General features: G+C 33.9%; 1 protein-coding gene across 1 annotated transcript; it reads left to right on the plus strand.

The window, feature by feature from the left end:
• The first annotated feature begins 10,370 nt into the window (after positions 1 to 10,370).
• LOC132041762 (putative late blight resistance protein homolog R1A-3) lies at positions 10,371 to 11,582 on the plus strand. The gene is made up of 2 exons (XM_059432451.1): positions 10,371 to 10,379; positions 10,482 to 11,582. The coding sequence occupies exons 1-2, from the start codon at positions 10,371 to 10,373 to the stop codon at positions 11,580 to 11,582; spliced, it is 1,110 nt and encodes a 369-aa protein (XP_059288434.1).
• Positions 11,583 to 21,932: the final 10,350 nt, after the last annotated feature.

Raw genomic sequence — 21,932 nt, forward strand, 5'->3', positions numbered from 1 at the left:
GGCAAAAATATTTGAGTTCCTACTTTTTTAATAGTTGCGTTAGACGAAATCTCAAATAAAGGCAAAGGTGTTCCTTTTTGCTAACAGCAAGGTCATAAAACTGCCTGTTTCTCCTGTTGCAATTTTTAGTGGTTAAACCTTGTCTAGCTCAACATACCTTTGCCACTTAAAAGAATTTCAATGGCTAGAGGTTGTTCAGAAAACATAAAGAAAAGGAGACTTCTCTCTTATGGATATGCTTTTGGAAAGGCTACATTAGATATGCACTTGTCATGAGGCCAGTCCATTTCTCTACATAATCCCACTTGTGGCTATTGCATGATCACCTGTTGAATGCAATAATTTTTAAGCTACTAATCTGGATAGTCAACCACTTCCTGAATATTTCAGTGTTGATGAAAGCCTTATTAGCAGTTTCACGTAAAGACATTTGATGTCTATATGATATTTTTGAGTGTCCATCCTTGATTTTGGTCTTCCACAATTACTCACAACTCCATATCTACTTTGTACTTGTGCAGAAAATGCTTTTGCCTTGTGGTCTCCCACCCGAAAGGGAAGATGATTAAGAGTTGCAACACGATAGCACCCTTCAGACTCGGACCTCTGTCAAGCCAAACCTTCCTGCTTTGATCTCGAGTTCATAACACGTAAGGTTAATGTGATGTGAAATATTTGACTTGTATTAATCCCGAGTTATCTAGTGAAAGCACATTCACGGATACATATTTTGAGTTAATTGAGTTGTTTTTTCATGTTCAACTAACAGATAAATATTTCAAGTTCATTAGTTATTTTTTCATGCTCAAGTGCCATGGAGAGGTTTTGAACATCGAGTAGCTGCTATATAGTTGTGGTAAACGTCCACAAGTCATCACAGATATACAAGAGTGAGCTGAGCAACTCATATTCAATAAAACATACTAGGATGAAGCAGCATAAAAGTTCTAAGTAAAATTATGACTCCACCGGCAGCCTAGCCTTAGTGATTCTTTAATTCTAACTAGTATACGTCCTAATGCAATCGATAAGCGATCGAGTTGGTAAACGTAATCATGAACATGTTTATTGAACAATTTCAAGATGCAAGTTGTTGTAAAATATAATGATATCATAAAGCTTACATGAGCGAATGCTAGCATATTTAGCACCTCGACAGGTTATAATAGCTAATACTTATGAAAAAACAAACCAATATATAAGCTTAGTTCATTATCTAAATTTGATACCATAACTTTTAGCATTATTTATTTTACAAATTAATCGAAATCATAAATATCCTCTCTCAATCCCTATTATCCTCTTGTAGGCATTAGTTTACTATAATTTTTTATTTAGTGTTTTACCTATAATCCAAATAATAATTTTGAACTACTTATATTTTGTTTTCAATATGATATATTGAATTTTAGTTTGGATTATTAATACTTAACCTAAATCAATACAAACTTGAGATAGACCTAAGAATATTGGTGACATCTCAACATAATAATTTAACAATCTTTTAGTAGGATTTTACTTGATTGCTTGAACTTTTTGTAACTTATAAACAAAGATTTGATTTATTATTATTTTATAAATTATAACTATATTTTAAAATACTATATTAAAATCATATTCCACGTGAAATAAAATTTCCCTAACTAATAAACTGGATATGGCCTCTTATAATAAGCTTGAGATTATTGGTTTGGTTTGGTTTTAGCTAAAAAACGTCATGACCTTACAAAATAGTTTTTTGTCTATTAGCATTGTTTCTCCTTTTAGCCTAAAGTGCTTAACCCATTCTTATGCTCAAATCAAATTTAGAACTTTGTATTAGGATTTTTTTGTTGTTGAATATTTTAATAGGATGTCTTCCATCTCACATTTTGAATTATTATATATAGAATCTCTATATAATTTAGCAAAAAAAGGAAAAACTCAAATTTTATGGGTTTGGTTTATAGCATTTGGTTTGGATTTTTCAAATACTGCCTCCGTCTCATTTTCAAATCAAATTTAGAACATTAGAAGTTATTATATATAGAATCTCATATAAATTAGAAAAAAAGGGTAAGCATGCCATTTCTCGGTAGATTAGAAGTACTCCGCAAAGTAGGTAGCGTCATAAAGTATTTGAGTCATGTGTTAGTCATACATCAAGGTTGGAAGTATAGCCGGTTGTGATTAAGAAGTCGACAAAGGTTTGTTGAAAGTTAAAATTTGAAGTCCGTTAGAATATGGGCAGTTTCCCCGAAGCTTTACTCATAGTATACTTAGGGCTCGTTTGGTTGGAAGCTTTAAGTTATCGCCGCTCTCAAGGTGATAAAAAAACACTCTAATAGAGTTATCTACAGTTTTTTTCCAACCAAACGTGGGATAAGGCGGTACTAATTTTTATCCCAGGACTACTTTTCTCTATCTATCATACCAAATGAGCCCTTAGAGTTACAGGGTGATCCACCTATAAAATTAACGGACATTAATAATATGTTTGAGTATTAATTACTTACTTTATTTTATTTTTGAACTAAATTCAACATATAGATATCTTGAAAGTATCTGTATTCTCTATCACCCTCATTGTACATTTTTTTTTTCTCTTATAATACTTCAATTGGTTTTTCCTATTTGAATTTTAATTAAACCATAACTTGAATATATGCCTAATATTTTATCGTTTGAGTATATCTATCCTAATAAAATTTACTCTTGTTAATTTACGTTTGGGAGGATTGGATAATTTTGAAATGCATTCAATTTAGAAAATAGAAGAATAAGAATTATTTGAATCTGAGATGAGAGTTTTTTTATTTTCTATCTCCATGATAGATATGTTTTTTTTTTTTTTTAAAAAAAATATTATTCATAAAATAATCCCTTGTTGGACAAGGCAGAAGAATCACTACAGGTAGCATAAAATTCATCCCTGGATGCCAAAATTTTATTTTATTTCTAGCAATATTTTTTTCACGAATAAGATAATTTTCGTATTGTTTATATTTCTGGTGTAAAAAAGTTTTCTATTTCTATTTTATAGTTATTATAAGTGCTTTAAATTAAACCATTTGAAAACATAAATTATTTCAAATTGTGTAGATTTGGAAACCTCACGATGATGGTGGCATTAGCCAAATTACAAAATTGAATTTGTGGTATCACTAAATTTTTTAAGATGAATTCAATTTTTTTGTAGTTTAACTTCTTTCATGCTACTACATATTCAAGTTATAGTTTAATTAAAATTCAACTATATGATCACAAATTGAGTTTATCAATTATTTTTATAAAATTTTATCATTACCAAAGAATAATAGAGAATGCGATGAAGAGTTTTTTTTTTTTTTTTTTTTTTTTTAAACAAAATGTAGTCAAATGCATTTTATTAACATATGAAAGGATAAGTTTAGGCAATAGTAAGAGGTCTAAATGAACTCTTCAACCGTGAGTTTCTAGCTTTTCCACCCAGATAATCATTCCACGATACTAATAAAAGGATGACCTTCATTTCTGTTAATATTCATATTCATTAGGCATATAAAATAACTAAAAGATTCTTCAATATAAAAATACTTAAATATTGAGATAAATATTGTTAGCTATAATACATGGATTCACAAACCTTCTAATGGTTGCATCGATTTGATCTCCCTGCAAATAAGAGAACACCAATACAGGTTAGGAATTAGTATATAACTTTGAAAAGTAAGCAAATGAAAAGAGTCCATTATTACATATCACAAGTTAGTAGTATAGTTTTGAAAAGTCTACAAAAAAAAAGATACACACACACACATACATACATACATACATGAATCCACTTTCACGTTCTTCCCTTTGCACAAGCAAGCATTAAAATCTCAGTGCAAACAAAGTGATATGATATCATTCGTCGCCATATATATAAGTAACTTTTGAGTAGCAAATAATTAAATTAAGAAGCTCACATTAAACACATGCAAACAAAATGACGATCATGTTACATATACGAATTTATCAGTGTACACATTCACGTTGTGTTGTTTATCAGTATACGCGTCCTGCGTTTACAAAAGAGAGGCATGGACCGAACCGCTGCTTGGACTACTAAACAGTATATGTTCCTCCTCTAATCTTGTTCTGTCTCCGATAACTAAATTCAAGTTTCTTGTATCTTCTCCACTCTTCTGACCTTTGAAATTTAAGCAACGGAGAAGGCTATCGATGCGCCGTCCAATATTCATGTTGTGTTGTTTGTGCATGTGATCGAAAATGACCAATGGGACAGGATATGGAGCATCCTCTTCTAATTGGGCTAAGGCTTGCGATAGAGCTAAACAAAATGAACGATCATGTGCTCATGAAACGAATTGTTCCATCGAAGTTGAGCAGATTTGATTAATTATATACATATGTCAAGTTTAGTTGAGCAAATATGGTGGTGTGAGGGTGTGTGATCGTGGGGAGGGAATGAGGAAGAAGAAGTAGTTGTTTGGTGGAAAACTATCCACCACGTTTCAAGTGGAAAGACATCCTCTTTGTTTTGTTTTGATACACAGTTTAAATTTCAAATTTATGTATAAACATGTCTTAAAATTCGGTGTCCAAGAACGTGTTGCATCTGTAAAGAAAAATAACCACCACAATTAATAGTATCTCATTTTTTCTTTTTCTTTTTTTGGTTTCTCCATTATAGAAATTACTACGTGCATTGGATGTTGTGGGGTTACCACGATTCAATTCAAAATGTTTACAATGAAAATTTAAATAAAATCCAAAATTTTAACATTCAAAAGTTATATTAGGTACAAAGTTAGTTAGCTTTTTCTAAAAATATAACTCTTGGCTTCTATTTGAGATGCCACTTGGTTTTTTTAAAACTCAGTTATTAGAGTTAGTTTTTTGTCCTAAAATTGTACACATGTCAAGATCTACTTATGCCACTTGACTTAATCCTAGGCTAGACTATCCTTTTTTTAATAATATATAGATTCTGTAAGCATCGGAGGGTAAAAACTTATCATTTTTGGTGGTTGAGAGTTTAGAATACTATTTTATGGATTATCATAAGAATTGACTCTCTTTAATGTAAAGAAAAAGTTGTGAACAATTGAATAATACAAGCAACTTTTGACAAATACATAGGAACTGGTGACCTATTTAACACGATAGGTTAGAACAATATTACTACATCCGTCCACATTTAGTTGTCACCTATTGACTTAACACGCCTATTAAAGAACCAAAAATAGAATGAAAAGTTTACCATATCACCCTTTGAATATACTAAATTTAATGTCTTTGGAAATGCATTGGGAGATGACTTTAGTTAATAATAAGGGTAAAGTAGGAAAAAATGATAAATTATGTCTTGGTTTTTAAAGTGGACGAGTAAAAGTGGATATCTATTTTTTTATTATAGTGGACAAGTAAGAGTGGACGGAGGGAGTACCAAATTTTTCCCTTCTGTCATATTTATGAATAATTGATCAACACATATAATATTTTCCTATAAGACAGAACTTGTGGTCAATTCAGCAGGTTTACTCTGTTTGACTTATTGAAATATCCAAAACTTTTGCCCCATATGCAAAACTTATTGGGGATTTGGTACAGTGTGCTAAGTGTTAGACTTAATTAGCATATATTAGCCAATCTTTAATAAGTTGGCACAAAATAGCCAATATACATGTTTTGGGTCAAATAGTTTAGCACACACTGACCCATAATTTTTTGAGAAAAATTAGCTTCCACCTTTTCATTCTCTCTCGACATTTGTTTTCTTTATACAATAGTTTCTATCATTTCTTCTTTTTAGTTTCTCATTCTCTCTCCATTTCAACTCTCACCACTTTGTTCTCCTAAAATCGATCAATTAGAACTCCCACTACAAGAATCTCTCACAATAAACTATCATAACAGCTGTAAATTTTCAAAAAATTTATTGGGTTTAGTAGAGTTCAAAATAGGGATACACCTTCGGATCAATTTTGGAGCCTTTTGTTGATTTATACTACAAATACATGGGGAAGAAAAGTTTTTCAAAGAACTTTAGCAAGAATCGGGCTTCTGTTTCTGATTTTGAACATTTCAATTTCAAAGATTCTGATATGGATAATTCTGAATCGGAAGATTCTAATTTTGAAGATTCTGATATGTATAATTGATTCTGAATCTGTTTGATCAAATTCGTTCATTGGATGATGAATGCAGTTTTGAGTTTTATACACCTAATGTATACATATGTTTGGGTTCCTGTTTTTTTATCGATGCTGTATTTTGTATACATTTATTGTATACACCTTCTGGGTTTTTTTCAGGTTGTTATAGTCACCTAATGTATACATCTGTTTGGTTATTGTTTTTTATTGAATACCGTACAAAACATATAATGTATACGCCTTTTGGTTATATAAACGAAATGTATACACATGCTGGGTTTTATTGCATGACGCTTTGTATACATCTATTGTATACACATGATTTTTTGTTGAATACAGTTGGTTTATTGTCTGATTTTAGTTGGATTTGCATAGACATATTGTATACACCTTCTGATTTGGATACATATGGTTGTGCACATAACAAATTGAACTCGTTTTTCTAAATTATAAAAGAATACATCAATTAAATGTATAAATCAAGTATTTTCTTCCTACGACTACATGTATAAATAAACTATTCTTGAAAAAGGAAAAAAAAACTTTTTTTTTAATTTTGTACATCAAATGTATACATAAACTATTCTCTGTAATCAAATACATGTTACTTCACAATGTATGTCAGAATGTATACATGATGCTTCATAGTATACATCAATATGTATATATGGTACTTCACAATATACATATCAGAATGTATACATGGTACTTCATAATATATCATGATAGATTTTAGATTTTGATCGGAGAAATTTAAGAAGAAAAGAGAGTGAAAAAATGAATGAGATATACATAGTAATGGAGAGATGGAAGAAATAAGAGAGAGAAACATTGAAGAGATTTCTTTACTTGAATTTTCTATTTGTTGGGTTCCTAGATTCCTAATTTTGGGGATATCACGTAACAAAATAAAGGGAAAAAATTGTATCCCTAATTTTAAGGATACAATTACTTGAAATAAGGAAAAAGAAAGATATGCTCCCCTATTTTTGCTCAGGCGAACTGCAAATTCGGCTACATAGTACCAATTATTTTAGGCCTAATTTTCACTAAAGACTTTTAGGTTAAAAAAATGTCAATCTTATCTAGAACTTGTATCTATATGTCAATTTCCCAAACTTATTTATGCTCACACCTTATGCTCAATGGACAACAAAAAATTAGCCTAGCGAATTTCCTAAAGCGAAGGCTATTATTTAAAAATTTTGTTAAAGGAAGAGTCAAAAAAGGCAAGACAAAGGCCATTCCAGTAGATCACTGACCCCATACGGCCAACTTCTTTCCCAAGCATCGATTTCGGCGACGACAAATCATTTTGGTCGAAACACAAAAACGAGTTTATTTAAAAAATAAAAAAAAATAAAAAAAATTTAAAGTACTTTTCAAAAAAGTAATTTTCGCTAAAAGCATTTGTGTTTGGCTAATTAATTTAAAAAATACTTTTGAGCAGCAATTAGTGTTTGGCCAAGCTTTTAAAAAGTGCTTTTATATATATTTTTCTCAAAAGTAATTTTCAAAAAGTGTTATTGGGCAAAAGTATTTTTTTAAACACGAAAAGCTATTACTCCCTCTAAAAGCATTTATTTTCTCACAAAAGCTTGGTCAAGCACTTCACTTTTTTAAAATAAAGCGACTTATTGAAAAAATAAATACTTTTGGGGGGAAAATAAGCACTTTTGAGGGGGAATTAAGCTTGGCCAAACAGGCTACAAGTGAAACTGCTGAACCTGATTAACCACCCACTCCCCAAACTGCCCATTGGGCCATTCACAGGTATGATGCTTTTTGCATTTAATAGCCCAATACTGTACATCACACAATGTATACAAATATCGATTCACATTATATGTATATCAAATAATATACATCAAATAATATATATCAGACAGTGCATACAAATATTTAAGTATAACATTTAATGTACATCACACAATGTATATCTAACACTTCTTAATGAATCACACGAGTATTGGGCTATTGGCAATTCAATGGAATGAACAAATATTATGTATCACACTTCTCAGTATATCACATTATGTATATATAAATTGTCTCACATTAATTTAACGGTATGGTACTGTAGAGTTCTCTCTGTTTATTGGATTGGGATGGTAAGTGAAATTTGTTGGAATTGCCGCCCACTCTTTTTGGAAAATGGAAATGCCAACCAAGTTAAAATGGAGGTAAAATCATATAGAAAGTAGATATCTTTTTTTCCCTTTCCGGTTTCGTTCTCATTGCAAAGACAGACAGGATACACTAAAAAACATCTATTTTTGTTCTAGGGATAATTCTTGGCTAATAATATGCCAATAATTACTACTCCCTCCGTCTCAAATTATCTATCGTGGTTACTAAAAGTCGTTGTCTCAAAGTATTTGTCGTTTTATGAGTTCAAGGCACTATTAATTATTTTTTTCCATTTTAACCTTAGTGGTAGAATATTGTCATTAATGGAGATGACACATAAATAGACTAATTGAGTAAATATCTAATAGAGAGATGAAAAGTCAGACATAAATAACGGTAAGTTAGTCAAATACCCCTCCTAATTAGTATTTTTAATTTGTCATGGACTAAAAAGCGACAAATAATTTGAGACGGAGGGAGTAAGGAATGTCTATACATATCAATAGCCCTTATTTGGTTGTTTGAACGTTATGAAAGTGAAAAAAAAAAATTAAAAATTGAAAACTGAGTAAACGTTTGGACATGTAAACCAAATATTTTTTACTTTATTTGAAATTTTGAAGTTGGAGTTAAAGATTGAGCTGCTTTTGGTTATAATTTTTACAAAGAATATTCGGTTGCTTGAATGTACTGAAAATAAAAAAAATTAAAAAAATGAAAACAAGATTTTAGGTGCTTGTCAAATTTCAAATAAAACTTCAACGTGTATTTGGAATTTTTATGGCCAAAATGCTTTGATTTTTAAATAAAGTGAAAAATTTTCTGGAAGAAAATGAAAAGTTATCATGGCCAAACGGGTTTATTTCCAATGGAATAATATTGATATCTTTTTAGGGAAAGATCCTTGTTAGGGAGCACTTCCCCCCGAATGAGGCCCTATGCGGCACAAGTCCAAGTATAGTCGGGCTTCAATATGGGTACCGATCACCGGGTGGGAAAAAAAGAAGAAGATATATATATATATATATATATATATATATATATATATATATATATATATATATATATATATATATACATACACACACACATATATATGTACATATATATATATACACACACATATATATGGGCTTCAATATAACCCGATCACCGAATGGGAAAAAAAGAAGAAGATATATATATATATATATATACACACACATATATATGTACATATATATATATATACACACATATATATGTACATATATATACACACATATATATGTACACATATATATACACATATATCTACGGATATATATACACACATATATATACATATATATACACATATATATATATATATATACATATATATATATATATATATATATACATATATATATATATATATATATATATATATATATATAGGGAAAGATCCTTGTTGGAGAGCGCTTCCCCGAGAACGAGGCCATGCGGCACAAGTCCAAATATAGCGAGCTTCAATATTGGTACGGGTCACCGGGTGGGAAAAAAAGAAAAAGATATACTAGTCAAATCTGAGATTCTCTTCAATTTTGCACCGCTTTATTCCTAAAATAATATAAATATTAAGCACAAAGAAATATAATTTGTACTCAAAATACAATTAAAAGTACTAAAACGTGAGGCAAACAATGAATAAATATATGCATTTTAGGCGGAACATCATTAGTAGTTATATACTCACTCTGTTTCAATTTAAGCGTCTTAGTTTGGTAGACACGGCGTAAGAAACACAGGTAGTTACATTATGATTAAGGTACCATAATAATGTTTTAATTGTCTCATGAGTTACATTATGGAGTTCTACTACATTAAATTGGTTTAGTTTAGTAGTTGTATACTTACTCTGTTTCAATTTAAGTGACTTGGTTTGGCTGAATAGGTTTAAGTAAAGCACTTATATTATGATTAAGGTACCATAATGTTTAAACAATCTCGTGGTTATATTGCGGATCTAGAAGTATAAGTGGTTTGTAAGGTGTACTACATTGAATTGTAGTTGAGTAGTTATATACTCACTCTGTCCCAATTTAATTGTCTTAGTTTGACTGGACACGGAGTTTAAGAAACAAAGGTAGTAATATTATGATTGCGGTACCATAATTTTTAAACAGTCTCGTGGTTACGTTGTGGATCTAGAATTATAAGTTAGTGGTTTGTGGAGTTGTACTACATTAAATTGGTGCAGTTTAGCAGTTATATACTTGCTCTATTTCTGTACATGATCCAAGTACTTCTTGTCGATTGTGTATTAAATCCTCTGCTCTGCATGATTTTCTATCCACAACGCCGTTTGCAGAGCATGTGAGATCCTTTTACTGTTTCTCCACAAGACAAATCGAGTTGCCTCCTAGTAACATCAAATATCTCTGCCAAGCGTTTCCATTGATCAGGGTCTTGGACATTGAGTCCCTGAAATTTGTATTCTCCAAGGATTTTAACCAACTATTTCATTTGAGGCATATTGCCTTTTCAGGTGACTTCGTGGCCCTTCCTCTGGCCTTTGGTAAATTTGGAAACTTACAAACCCTTATACTAAATACATCAGCTTCAGCTCTTGAAATAAAAGCTGACATATGGAACATGTTAAGATTGAGGCATGTACACACCAACGTTCCTGCAAAATTGCCGTCCCCTTCTACCTCATCAGGTAAAGCTTCTGGCCTTCAAACTCTTTCTCAGGTTGCACCGGAGAGTTGCAAGAAAGGCGTCCTTGTGAAAGCTTGCTATCTCAAAAAGTTGAGCATTCGAGGGGCAATGATGGCTTTCCTTAAAACCAACAAGGGTGGACACGTCAACCTTGAAGAATTGAAGTGCCCGGAAGAACTGAAACTGTTAAATGATGTTCTTTACGGGAGTAAAGTGCTTCACCTTCCTCCATCATTCGTCAGGATTCTACGCACTGTGAAGAAGTTAACTTTGTCTAAGACAATGTTTGATTGGGACGAGGCAAATATTTTGGGGAGGCTAGAATCCCTCGAAGTGCTGAAACTGAAAGAAAATGCATTCACAGGGAAGTCATGGAACCCGGACATACGAGGTTTTCTTCAACTTCAGGTCTTGTGGATTGAAGAGGCACTAGACTTGGAAACTTGGGAGGCTTCAGAAGCTCATTTCCCAAGACTTGGGCACCTCATTCTTAAATCTTGTGAAAATCTTGAGGCTGTTCCATTTGAGTTGGCTGATGTACATAGCCTTCAAGAGATGAGGCTGGGGAACACAAGAAAAGCAGCCAAATCTGCAAAAGAAATAGAGATCAAATTCAAGCTCACCATACTCCCTCCTGAAACTGATTAGAAGGCTCACAAAGCTAAAAGGTCAGTTAGACTTCATCTTTTTTCCTAAGATAATTTTAAATAGTCATTGTAGTTTTAATGGAAGTTACACAATTATGTTCATGTCCTGATAGCCAGCTGCTATCATTATCATTAGAGATAGAGGCGGAGCCTCGCGATTTGAAACCTATCTATTCTAGATTCTAATCTTTTTAAGTTATAGGGTTCTAAATTAATAATTTATAAATATTCAATTGATATTTAAGAGCAATACAGGATTGGACCAAAGCTGCTGATTTCAGCCGACACTCTAGCTCTGGCCTGATTAGAGATTCCTATGAGACTGCATCTATCTCTATGTGTTATATATCCTTTAAGGCTGTGTTACACCCCGCACTTTCAGAGCATGAGCATATCACGTACTTCATCGTTGTAATGGAGCATTGGAGACGTCCATGAAGTTTGGAAGGTACAAGTCATGGAAAGTACGTGACAATAGAATAAAGGATGAATTACGATCTCGTAAGTCATAATCGGGACGGACAGCCTTGAAACACGAGAACATGACTATTACCAAGTATAATAAATGATAAATAGCATGTAAGGGGAGTTTTGGAAGATTTTGGGACCAAGCAAATCAAAGAAAATAAGTTTGTTGAAAAATTTGAAAAAAAAAGTTGGCGAAATTAAGAGCGGGATTTTGGGTCAACTTTGGAAGGACATATCTCCAGGCATATGAGGAGTTTTAAGGTGTTTCAAAAGCCTAAAATGAAGAGAATTATGGACGTTACAAGTTAGGTTGACGGAAGCCGAAGCTTATTTTGCTTTCACATCTTTTTAGGCCGACTTTTAGCCACTATAAAAGGGTTAAAAACCCATTTTCTCCATCATAATCTTCTAAAAATTTCCGGAAAATTCAGCAAGCAAAGAGCTCTTAGATCACATAAAAGATGAGGATTTTGAGTAAATTTCAAGTTATGGCGTATTAATCAAGGTCCGGACAACGTGTAGTCGCGATTATAGTTTTGTCTTGCATTGGAATTGGCTTGGATTCAAAGTAAACATTGAAGACATTGCTGCTCTAGCAAGAATAAGATTACGAGGCTACGAATGATCTTAAGGGAGTTGCAAGACGGGTAAGTAAGTCGAGAAATTATCTTCGAGTGTATGTTAAGGCTATTCCTCTTTCTTCTAAAGGAATGATTCCTTTCTTATAAATCCAATAAGTGTTTTCCAAATGTCCCATGATCCTTTACGTGAATCCATAAGCATCTTTGAAGAACATTCTTATTCTCAAAAGATAGAGATTCATGATTCATAGAGTTCTTATCTTTGCTAAAGATAAATATATTTTATGATGACGATGGTCTATTTCTAGAAACTCCTATGTTATAATTCCTTACATATGTTTCATAACCTCCTTACTTCCAAAAGTTAGAGTTCATGATTCAAAGGCATGACTTATTTCTTGATAATCCATAAATGCTTTCCAAAATGTCACTATTTTCCGAGTCAAAGATTTATGATTCTATAAGCTTTTATGACAACAATAACGGACATGTTTTTACAATGTTAATGACGATGCTAAAGATGAGAATGTTTCTATGATGATTATGACGATGATGATGATTTCATATTTAAAAGTCCCAAGCTTATGATTTCAATGTAAATATGAGAATGTTGAGTTATTTTCGTGATTTTCTTGATTTTTATTCATTGTCGTTGATCTCGCCTTATAATAATTGTTCCTTCAAGGTGAGATAGAACGATGATAATTATTCCATAATATAATCGGAGGTTACCGACCTTACGTCACTCCTATGTATTTATAGCTCTTATTTGGCTCTCATGCATGCTTTATATATATATATACATATATATATATGTATATATTTATACATATATACATATATATACATACATATATATACATACATATATATATATCTATATATATATATATATATATATATATATATATATATATATATATATATATATATATATATATATATATATATATATATATATATGCATTTTCTCTGCCGCGCATGCGCTTATAGTCGGCCGGCATGGCACGTAGATGTGCACACCCTTGCGGTGGGCATGTTATGATATTGCCGGACGCGGGAGGCCCGTGGCTAATGATGATAACAACGAGCCAATAATGGCCGAGCATGATGATATGTAAGACACCGAGCCTTAATGGTCGGGCATGCTATATATATGACACCGAGCCTTAATGGCTGGGCATGATACTATATATATGACATCGAGCCTTAATGGCCGGGCATGGTACTATGTATTTGTATAAAAAAAAAATTTGAAGGCTAAGCATGCATGGCATCCGCCTTATGAGCATCCAGATGTACAGGTTATCTCTTTTATTCCATGTTACCTTTCATGTATACTATATTATGTTGTTATTCATGCCTTACATACTCGGTACATTATTCGTTAAACGCCCCGCAACGTGACTGCTCGCGCTCATGCCGCGGTGGTGAAAGACGGATCGACCCGTATGTGTTCTATAGTGATTCTCGAAGCACCGCACTTACTTCGGAGCTACGATCTATTTGGTATTGTCCTTATGATCATTTGTATTCTATGTAGAGGCTCGTAGACGTGTGTGTATATCTAGATGTTTTATAGCTCCACCAGTTCATGTTTTTGTATAATATGTTGGTGGCCTTGTCGGCCTTATTTTGAGCTCTTGATACTTTACTATTAGCTTTGCCGGCTTTATGAAATACATTATGTCGTGGCGACCTTGTCGGTGCACGCATATGTATATATGTCTTGAATGAGCGGATATTCCTATGTTGGGCCTTTTAACGTCCGGATATTCTTTGAGTTATGGTTTATAATGTTCAAAGTCAACGATGAGTCGGAGTGGTTCCCGGCCTACGGGTCGGAGCTGTCATACTCTAGTGGGGGTGTGACAAAGTGGTATCGGGCTTGAGTTCGTCCTAGGAAATGCCGACGGCGTATCCGGTAGAGTCTTGTTTATGGGTGTGAAGCACGCCACACTTATAAACGAGAAGGTACCATGGCATTCGAGGAATCATTTACCTTTCTTTCTTATCTTAGATCGTGCCATGGAGCTAAATCATAGGATATGATGTCCACGATCCTAACCCAAATGTTTTGATCATGGATAAACGATTGATTATGTCGCTACGGAAATTGCTTGAATTGAAGTTGTTCGATTCAAAAGGTATGTTTCTGTTTTATTAATATGGATAAATGTTGATATAAGAACTTGAGCAAGGTATTATGGTATTTGTAGTTACTCTGTGGGGCATTGGATGTGTTTTCTGGTGTGTGCGGGAATGAGGTAGTAAAATTATAGAAAAGCTCACTTCCAAATTTTTTACAAATTGAATTGTTTGCATGTCTATAGAGAAAGAGTAAAGAAAAATGTGACCATCAAACTATTTGGTAAGTCATGATTGTAGGAACAACTATGCAACGCTTTCAAAGAGAAGTTTTAGAGTGATTTTAATTTAATTTAAAGGAGGAACCCTGGAGGGAAAAATGATTAGTAGTCAAAGAAATTAGAATGAGTTGCATCCGAGATTTCGGAGGATTGAGACCTATTGGAAAGATAAAGAAAGTTGACATTAGGAACTTAAATACGGTATTACGATTTATAGATTAGATTGGTTAGTAGGAGATAACAAAGAGATGCGTATGGTAGGGAAGTTAACGGTGATGGGAAAGTTCATTAGCTCGGTGGTGAGCGTTAGAATGCTTGATGCCAAATTGGTCGTAGGTTCGAATCCTACTTGGGGAGATTTGATTGATTTTGAATTCTTTAATTCGGGAATAAAGGGGCACGCTTTTGCTAGTTAGGTAGGTAACCGTTTCCGAGTCTTTGTTTAATGTGCATTCTATCTCGTCGTATCACATTACGTACACGAGATTAGAAAATCACCGTCAATATAAGTCTCGGTCAGGGATAATCCGCTTTGTTCCATAGTTATATATATATATATGAGATCAGATGGGTTTGTACTCTTAGTGGAATGTTAAACTTTAGATAGATACTATTAAGTGTAAACGGGAAAAGAACACTTTAGAGCAAAGGAAATCAAGGAGGACCTTGAGGACAAAAGTACAAGAAAGTGCGGTTATAAATTAATTAAAGGAATTTATGTGATCGGTCCACGATAAGAGGAGAGCTTAATAGATTAGTAAGGTTGGCCAAAGGTAGACGATGATGGCATACGACGGTGGACTTGGAATAGAGATGCGATTGTAAAAACGGGACGAATATATAAGGAATAGACGTACGTCCGAGCAAGCTATGGTATTTTAAAGGGAAATAAGAAATGAACGAAGGAAGAAAGAAAGGGTGTATTTTACTAAAATTTCATGATGAGAACAAGAATCATCGGGACATTAGAAGGATTATGACGCATGATTATGATACCAAACAATTGATTAAGAGAAACTATGGGACAACATGAGCTAAATTAAAGAAAGGACGAATCGTGAGAATGAATGAAAAGAATATCGACTCTTTGGTATGGTATAAACCTAACTTAGAATCGGGGAACCAAAGGTAAGAGAAATCTCAAGAGTGCGGGGAAAGGATAGTCCATGAAGGAAAAAAAATTACGAGTTGAAGGAGCGTAGGTATAGTCGGGCATTACATAAGGGCTAACGAATTCGAGATATGTACCATTGATTCGTTAACTTGGGACTAATAAGCATGAAGAAAGGGAAGTGGTTTTGGAGTTGTGTCCAATACGTGTGGACATTTGACTTGATACGAGAATCCGATTAAAGAAGAGGAATAGAATCCAAACCGTACGATGAAAGTAACTTTCGCATCATAGTGGACTAGAGGAGTTAAAGGATAGTTCAAACTCTCGAAGAATGACTAAAGCGATCGTACTCGAGAATGTTACTGATATGTGAGAACATTCTTAGACGGATTAGAATATTCCCAAGTACGAAGAAGGAAATGTCTTGGCTTGAAGGGGTCAAAATTCGAGATGAACTAATATAGCAAGGATGTGCTAAAGAAAAGTGGAAATGGACTATATGCAAGTATATTATGAGACAGACATGGGAAAGGAGGCATGACAAGATAATGAAGGTTTAGCAAATCAAAGGAAATAAGTTTTTTCAATGCAATACATTGTGTTCCGAGCTATGATTGAATCGCTCGTACCGGAGAGAAATTTTGTTACAATTAAATATGCGAAATGACGTACCCCCGAGTAACGGAGGATGTGAGAGGCCTAAGTGATCAAGGATAGAGAGTATCGAGGGGACGAGACGGGTTACTAAAGAAAAGTAACGCAGTGATTATGGAAAGAGATGAGTAGTTTTAAAAGGAATATTTATAGGAATCTCGATGATCGTCGAAAAGAAGAAAAGACGATGTCTTATGGGACCGCCTTGATAGCGGTACTACACGAGATTGAAAATATCTACATCGGAAGTGAGTATACGGTTACCATCGGAAATCGTGAGAGTATGTCATGGGGACCATCACTCGACAACCGATCTGATAAAGCGTAGTAAAATAGTGTGGGGATGTGACTTAAATATTTGAAGAAGAATGGAAGCTAATTAAGTCTCGATTAGCTTCGTGACAGAGAGCAGGGACTTAAATAGGAAAGCATGCACAAATGCCGAAAGGAAGTTGTGATTAAGTAAGATCTTATTTTAGTCTCATGCTTATGAGTTATGTTGTAATGATATTAAGAATTGAGGAGAGGAAATTGAAGGAAAGAGAAATTAAGCGAGACATTTCGGTGTTAAACTAGTTAAAAGAAAAAGCACCGCAAAGATTAATTATTCATTGCTATAGGAAGCGAAAGGATGCTAAAATGTGACTAGTCTTGAGGTTATCTTTAAGGAGGGAAGAAATCAAGAATATGATAAACTCGAGGGGCAAAAACTGGGACATGTTTGTAAAAACGTAAGAGAAAGATACGGGAATTCGAAGAGAACGAGGATTTACGATTAAAAAGAAGATAGGATAAAAAATTGGATAAAAGTATGTGGTAAGTATCAGATGATAGACATGCGTCTGTAAGCACGAAGTGCCGAAGAGACAATAGAACGATAAAACATAAAGAGTTAGTAGATTTACGTATAATAAGGAAAGGATGATCATGAGCACGGCATAAATTTTGGCTACAAAAGAAGAAGGATAAAGCTGCACAATTCGGATAAGTTAAGTTTAAATGAGCAAGTAATACTACAAGTAAGTAAAGTAAATACCAACAAATACGAGGTAAGAACATTGACATCTACCTGTGGAAGCTAGCTACCTCAACGTTCGAGGACGAATGTTTTTTGAAAGGGGGAGAATGTTACACCACGCACTTTCGTAGCATGAGCATATATCGTACTCACCATTGTAATGGAGCATTGGAGACGTCCATGAAGTTTGGAAGGTACAAGTCATGGGAAGTGCGTGACAATAGAATAAAGGATGAATTACGATCTCGTAACCGGGGAGGACAACCTTGAAAGACGAGAACATGACCATTACCAAATATAATAAATGATAAATAGCATGTAAGGGGAGTTTTGGAAGATTTTGGGACCAAGCAAATCAAAGAAAATAAGTTTGTCGAAAATTTGAAAAAAAAGTTGGCAGAATTAAGGGCAGAATTTTGGGTCAATTTTGGAAGGGCATATCTTCAGGTTTATGAGGAGTTTTAAGGTGTTTCAAAAGCCCAAATTTAAGTTCGTCGAGTCTAGTTTTCAACGCAATAAACCGCTCATCGATACGACCTCGGAATAGAGAATTATAGACGTTACAAGTTAGGTTGATAGAGCGAACAACGGCGTCGCTACGGTAAACGTTGATACTTGCCGCCAACTTTTAGCCACTATAAAATGGCTAAAAACCCCCATTTTTCTCCATCATAATCTTTTAAAAATTTCCAGAAAATTCAGCAAGCAAAAAAGCTCTTAGATCACATAAAAGATGAGGATTTTGAGTAAATTTCAAGTTACGGCGTATTAATCAAGGTCCGGCAACGTGTAGTCGCGATTATAGTTTTTGTATCGTTGGCTGAATTGGCTTGGATTCAAAGTAAACATTGAAGATATCGCTGCTCTAGCAAGAATAATATTACGAGGCTACGAATGATCTTAAGGGAATTGCAAGACAGGAAGTAAGTTGGAAGTCGAGAAATTATCTTCAGTGCATGTTAAGGTTATTCCTTTCTTCTAAAGGTACGATTCCTTACTTATGAATCCAATAAAGGTGTTTTCCAAATGTCCCATGATCCCTTTTGTGGAATCCATGCTTGTCTTCCAAGAACATTCTTATTCTCAAAAGATAGAGATTCATGATTCATAAAGTTCTTATGTCATTAAAGATAAATATGTTTTATAATGACGATGGTCCTATTTCTAGAAACTCCTATGTGATAATTCCCTACATATGTTTCATAACCTCCTTACTTCCAAAAGTTAGAGTTCATGATTCAAAGGTATGACTTTTTTCTTGATAATCCATAAATGTTTTCCAAAATGTCCCTATTTTTCGAGTCAAAGAATTATGATTCTATAAGCTTTTATGACAACAACAACGGACATGTTTTTACAATGTTAATGACAATGTTTCTATGATGATTGCGATGATGATGATGATGATTTCATATTTAAAAGTCCCAAGCTTATGATTTCAATGTAAATATGAGAATGTTGAGTTATTTTCGTGATTTTCTTGATTTTTATTCATTGTTGTTGATCTCGCCTTATAATAATTGTTCCTTCAAGGTGAGATAGAAACGATGATGATTATTCTATAATATAATCGGAGGTTACCGACCTTATGTCACTCCGATGTATTTATAGCTCTTATTTGGCTCTCATGCCTATATATATATATATATATATATATATATATATATATATATATATATATATATATATATATATATATATATATATATATGTCTACATTTTCATACGCGCGCTATAGTCGACCGGCATGGCACGTAGACGCGCACACCATTAAGAAAAGGGGCATGTTATGATATTGCCCCGGGATGGGAGGCCCGGACGCGGGCTAATGATGATAACACCAAGCCTTAATGGCCGGGCATGATACTATATGTATGACACCGAGCCTTAATGGCCGGGCATGATACTATATATATGACACCGAGCCTTAATGGTCGGGCATGATACTATATATATGACACCGAGCCTTAATGGTCGGGCATGGTACTATGTATATGTATAAAAATATTTTTTTTAAAGGCTAAGCATGCATGGCATCCGCCTTATGAGGCATCAGATGTATGTGTTATCTCTTTATTCCATGTTACCTTTCATGTCTATATTATGTCGTTATTCACGCCATACTGTTTATTATTCGTACCGACGTCCCTTTCGTGGACGGGTTGCGCTCATGCCCCGTGTGTAGGTGGTGGGAAGACGGATTAGACCCGTAGGTGTTCTATGGGGCCGGATTCTCGTGAGCACTCCACTTACTTCGTAGCCAAGGCCTATTTGGTATTGTCTTTATGATCATTTGTATTCTATGTAGAGGCTCATAGACGTGTGTGTATAGTTAGATGTTTTATAGCTCCACAGTGCTCATGTTGTTGTATAATATATTGGTGGCCTTGTCGGCCTTATTTTTGAGCTCTTGATACTTTACTATTAGCCTTGCCGGCTTTATGAAATACATTATGTTGTGGCGACCTTTGTCGTGTCCGCATATGTATATATGTGCCGAATAAGTGTATATTCCTCTCGTCGGGCCTTTTCTGCGTGCAGATATTCTTTGAGTTATGGTTTATAATGTTCAAAGTCACTGATGAGTCAGGTGGTTCCTGACCTACGGGTCGGAGCCCGTCATACTCCTGGTAGGGGTGTGACAGGTTGTTTCTTCTGTAATTATATACCCAGTGCTTTTCTTTTATTTATTTTCAATCTTTGTTTAGGAGAGATCCAGGCATGATGTCCCTAGGAGTCAGCTGAGATCATGGACAAATAGTCTGCTATTTGATAAGGAGTCATCGGATTTCATATTTTCAGCAGTCTGCTCATCATATTCCAATATATTACAAGCTGTTTGTGTTGTATTTATTCAAGCATTGTGAAGCTGATCAGATTCCTGGTTGTTACATTTGTTGTTCTCCATATTTCTTTCTAAGTTGTAGTGAAACTGTTCCATCTTTCCTCTTCCGTTGTGTCTGTATTGCTAATTTACTTCATGGATCTTGTTGGTAGACATGTTATTCCCTTCTTCTTTTTTTTCCAATAAAAGACAGCTTATTCCACTTAATGTACTTCCATCAAGATGAGTTCTGGTTATAGAATACCTATAAACACCTCTAAACTTGGCTCGGATTATTAGTTCTCTCTAGGTGCGGCAAAGAGGTTCTAATTTGAGCTGAATTTGGGCAGGTTAAAATGAGCTAAAGCTATAGAATACCTATAAACACCTCTAAACTTGGCTCGGATTATTAGTCCTCTCTAGGTGTGGCAAAGAGGTTCTAATTACACCGACTAGTTATCAAAATGAAAGCTAAGCGCAATAAATGAGTCATTGCCTAACCTGCCCAAAGTATAGATGAGCTAAGATGGGTTGGGCCACCGGCGGCAGAACCTTTCTTCACCAATAAACTTCCACTACTCCACCACCCCACCACCTGAAAAAAGGGAGAAGTTAAAAAAGAGAAGGAAAAAAGAGTAAAAAAAAAAAAATATTTAAAACAAAACGGTTTTTTGTAAAGTTGACACATGGCAAAAATATTTGAGTTCTTACCTTTTTTAATAGTTGCGTTGGACGAAGTTTGAAATAAGGGGCAAAATGCTCCTTTTTGCTAACGGTAAGGTCATAAACTGCCCAACTTTTAATGGAGAATAAATGTGCTCCTCGGTGAATAGTACAGGGGCAATGTTGGCCCTTTTCTGTTTTAAAATTGAGTCTCTTACTTTTATTAGCTAGAGGAAGTAGCTAGAGAGAAAAAAATATCTGGTGTGTTATATCTTCTTATCCTCTAAACTCTAGACGAGATATGTTCACAAATAGCTGCTGTACAATACAGAAAGTATTGAAGGAACAATAACTATGGGACAAATAATTTTAAGTTGTCTCAACAAACACAACAGTTTAAAGTTGTAATATCCTCCACAATAAATTGCTTGTGGATTTATCGTCTGTCTATTTAGATAAAACAATTAAAAAAAATTAAAAAAATTAAAAAAAAAAAAAAGAGAGAGAGAGAGAGGGGAGGTGCTGTTTCTTGTACGAAGATCGCACAATTAGTAAAATAGAAAACTGTGATTTAATTAGATGGAACATACATCTGATCATGCCTTCTCACATAACCACTTCAATAATCAATCATTGCACAAATATATCAAGTCATCAATG

This window comes from Lycium ferocissimum, unplaced genomic scaffold (assembly GCF_029784015.1).
Source record: "Lycium ferocissimum isolate CSIRO_LF1 unplaced genomic scaffold, AGI_CSIRO_Lferr_CH_V1 ctg11618, whole genome shotgun sequence".
Lineage (NCBI taxonomy): Eukaryota > Viridiplantae > Streptophyta > Magnoliopsida > Solanales > Solanaceae > Lycium > Lycium ferocissimum.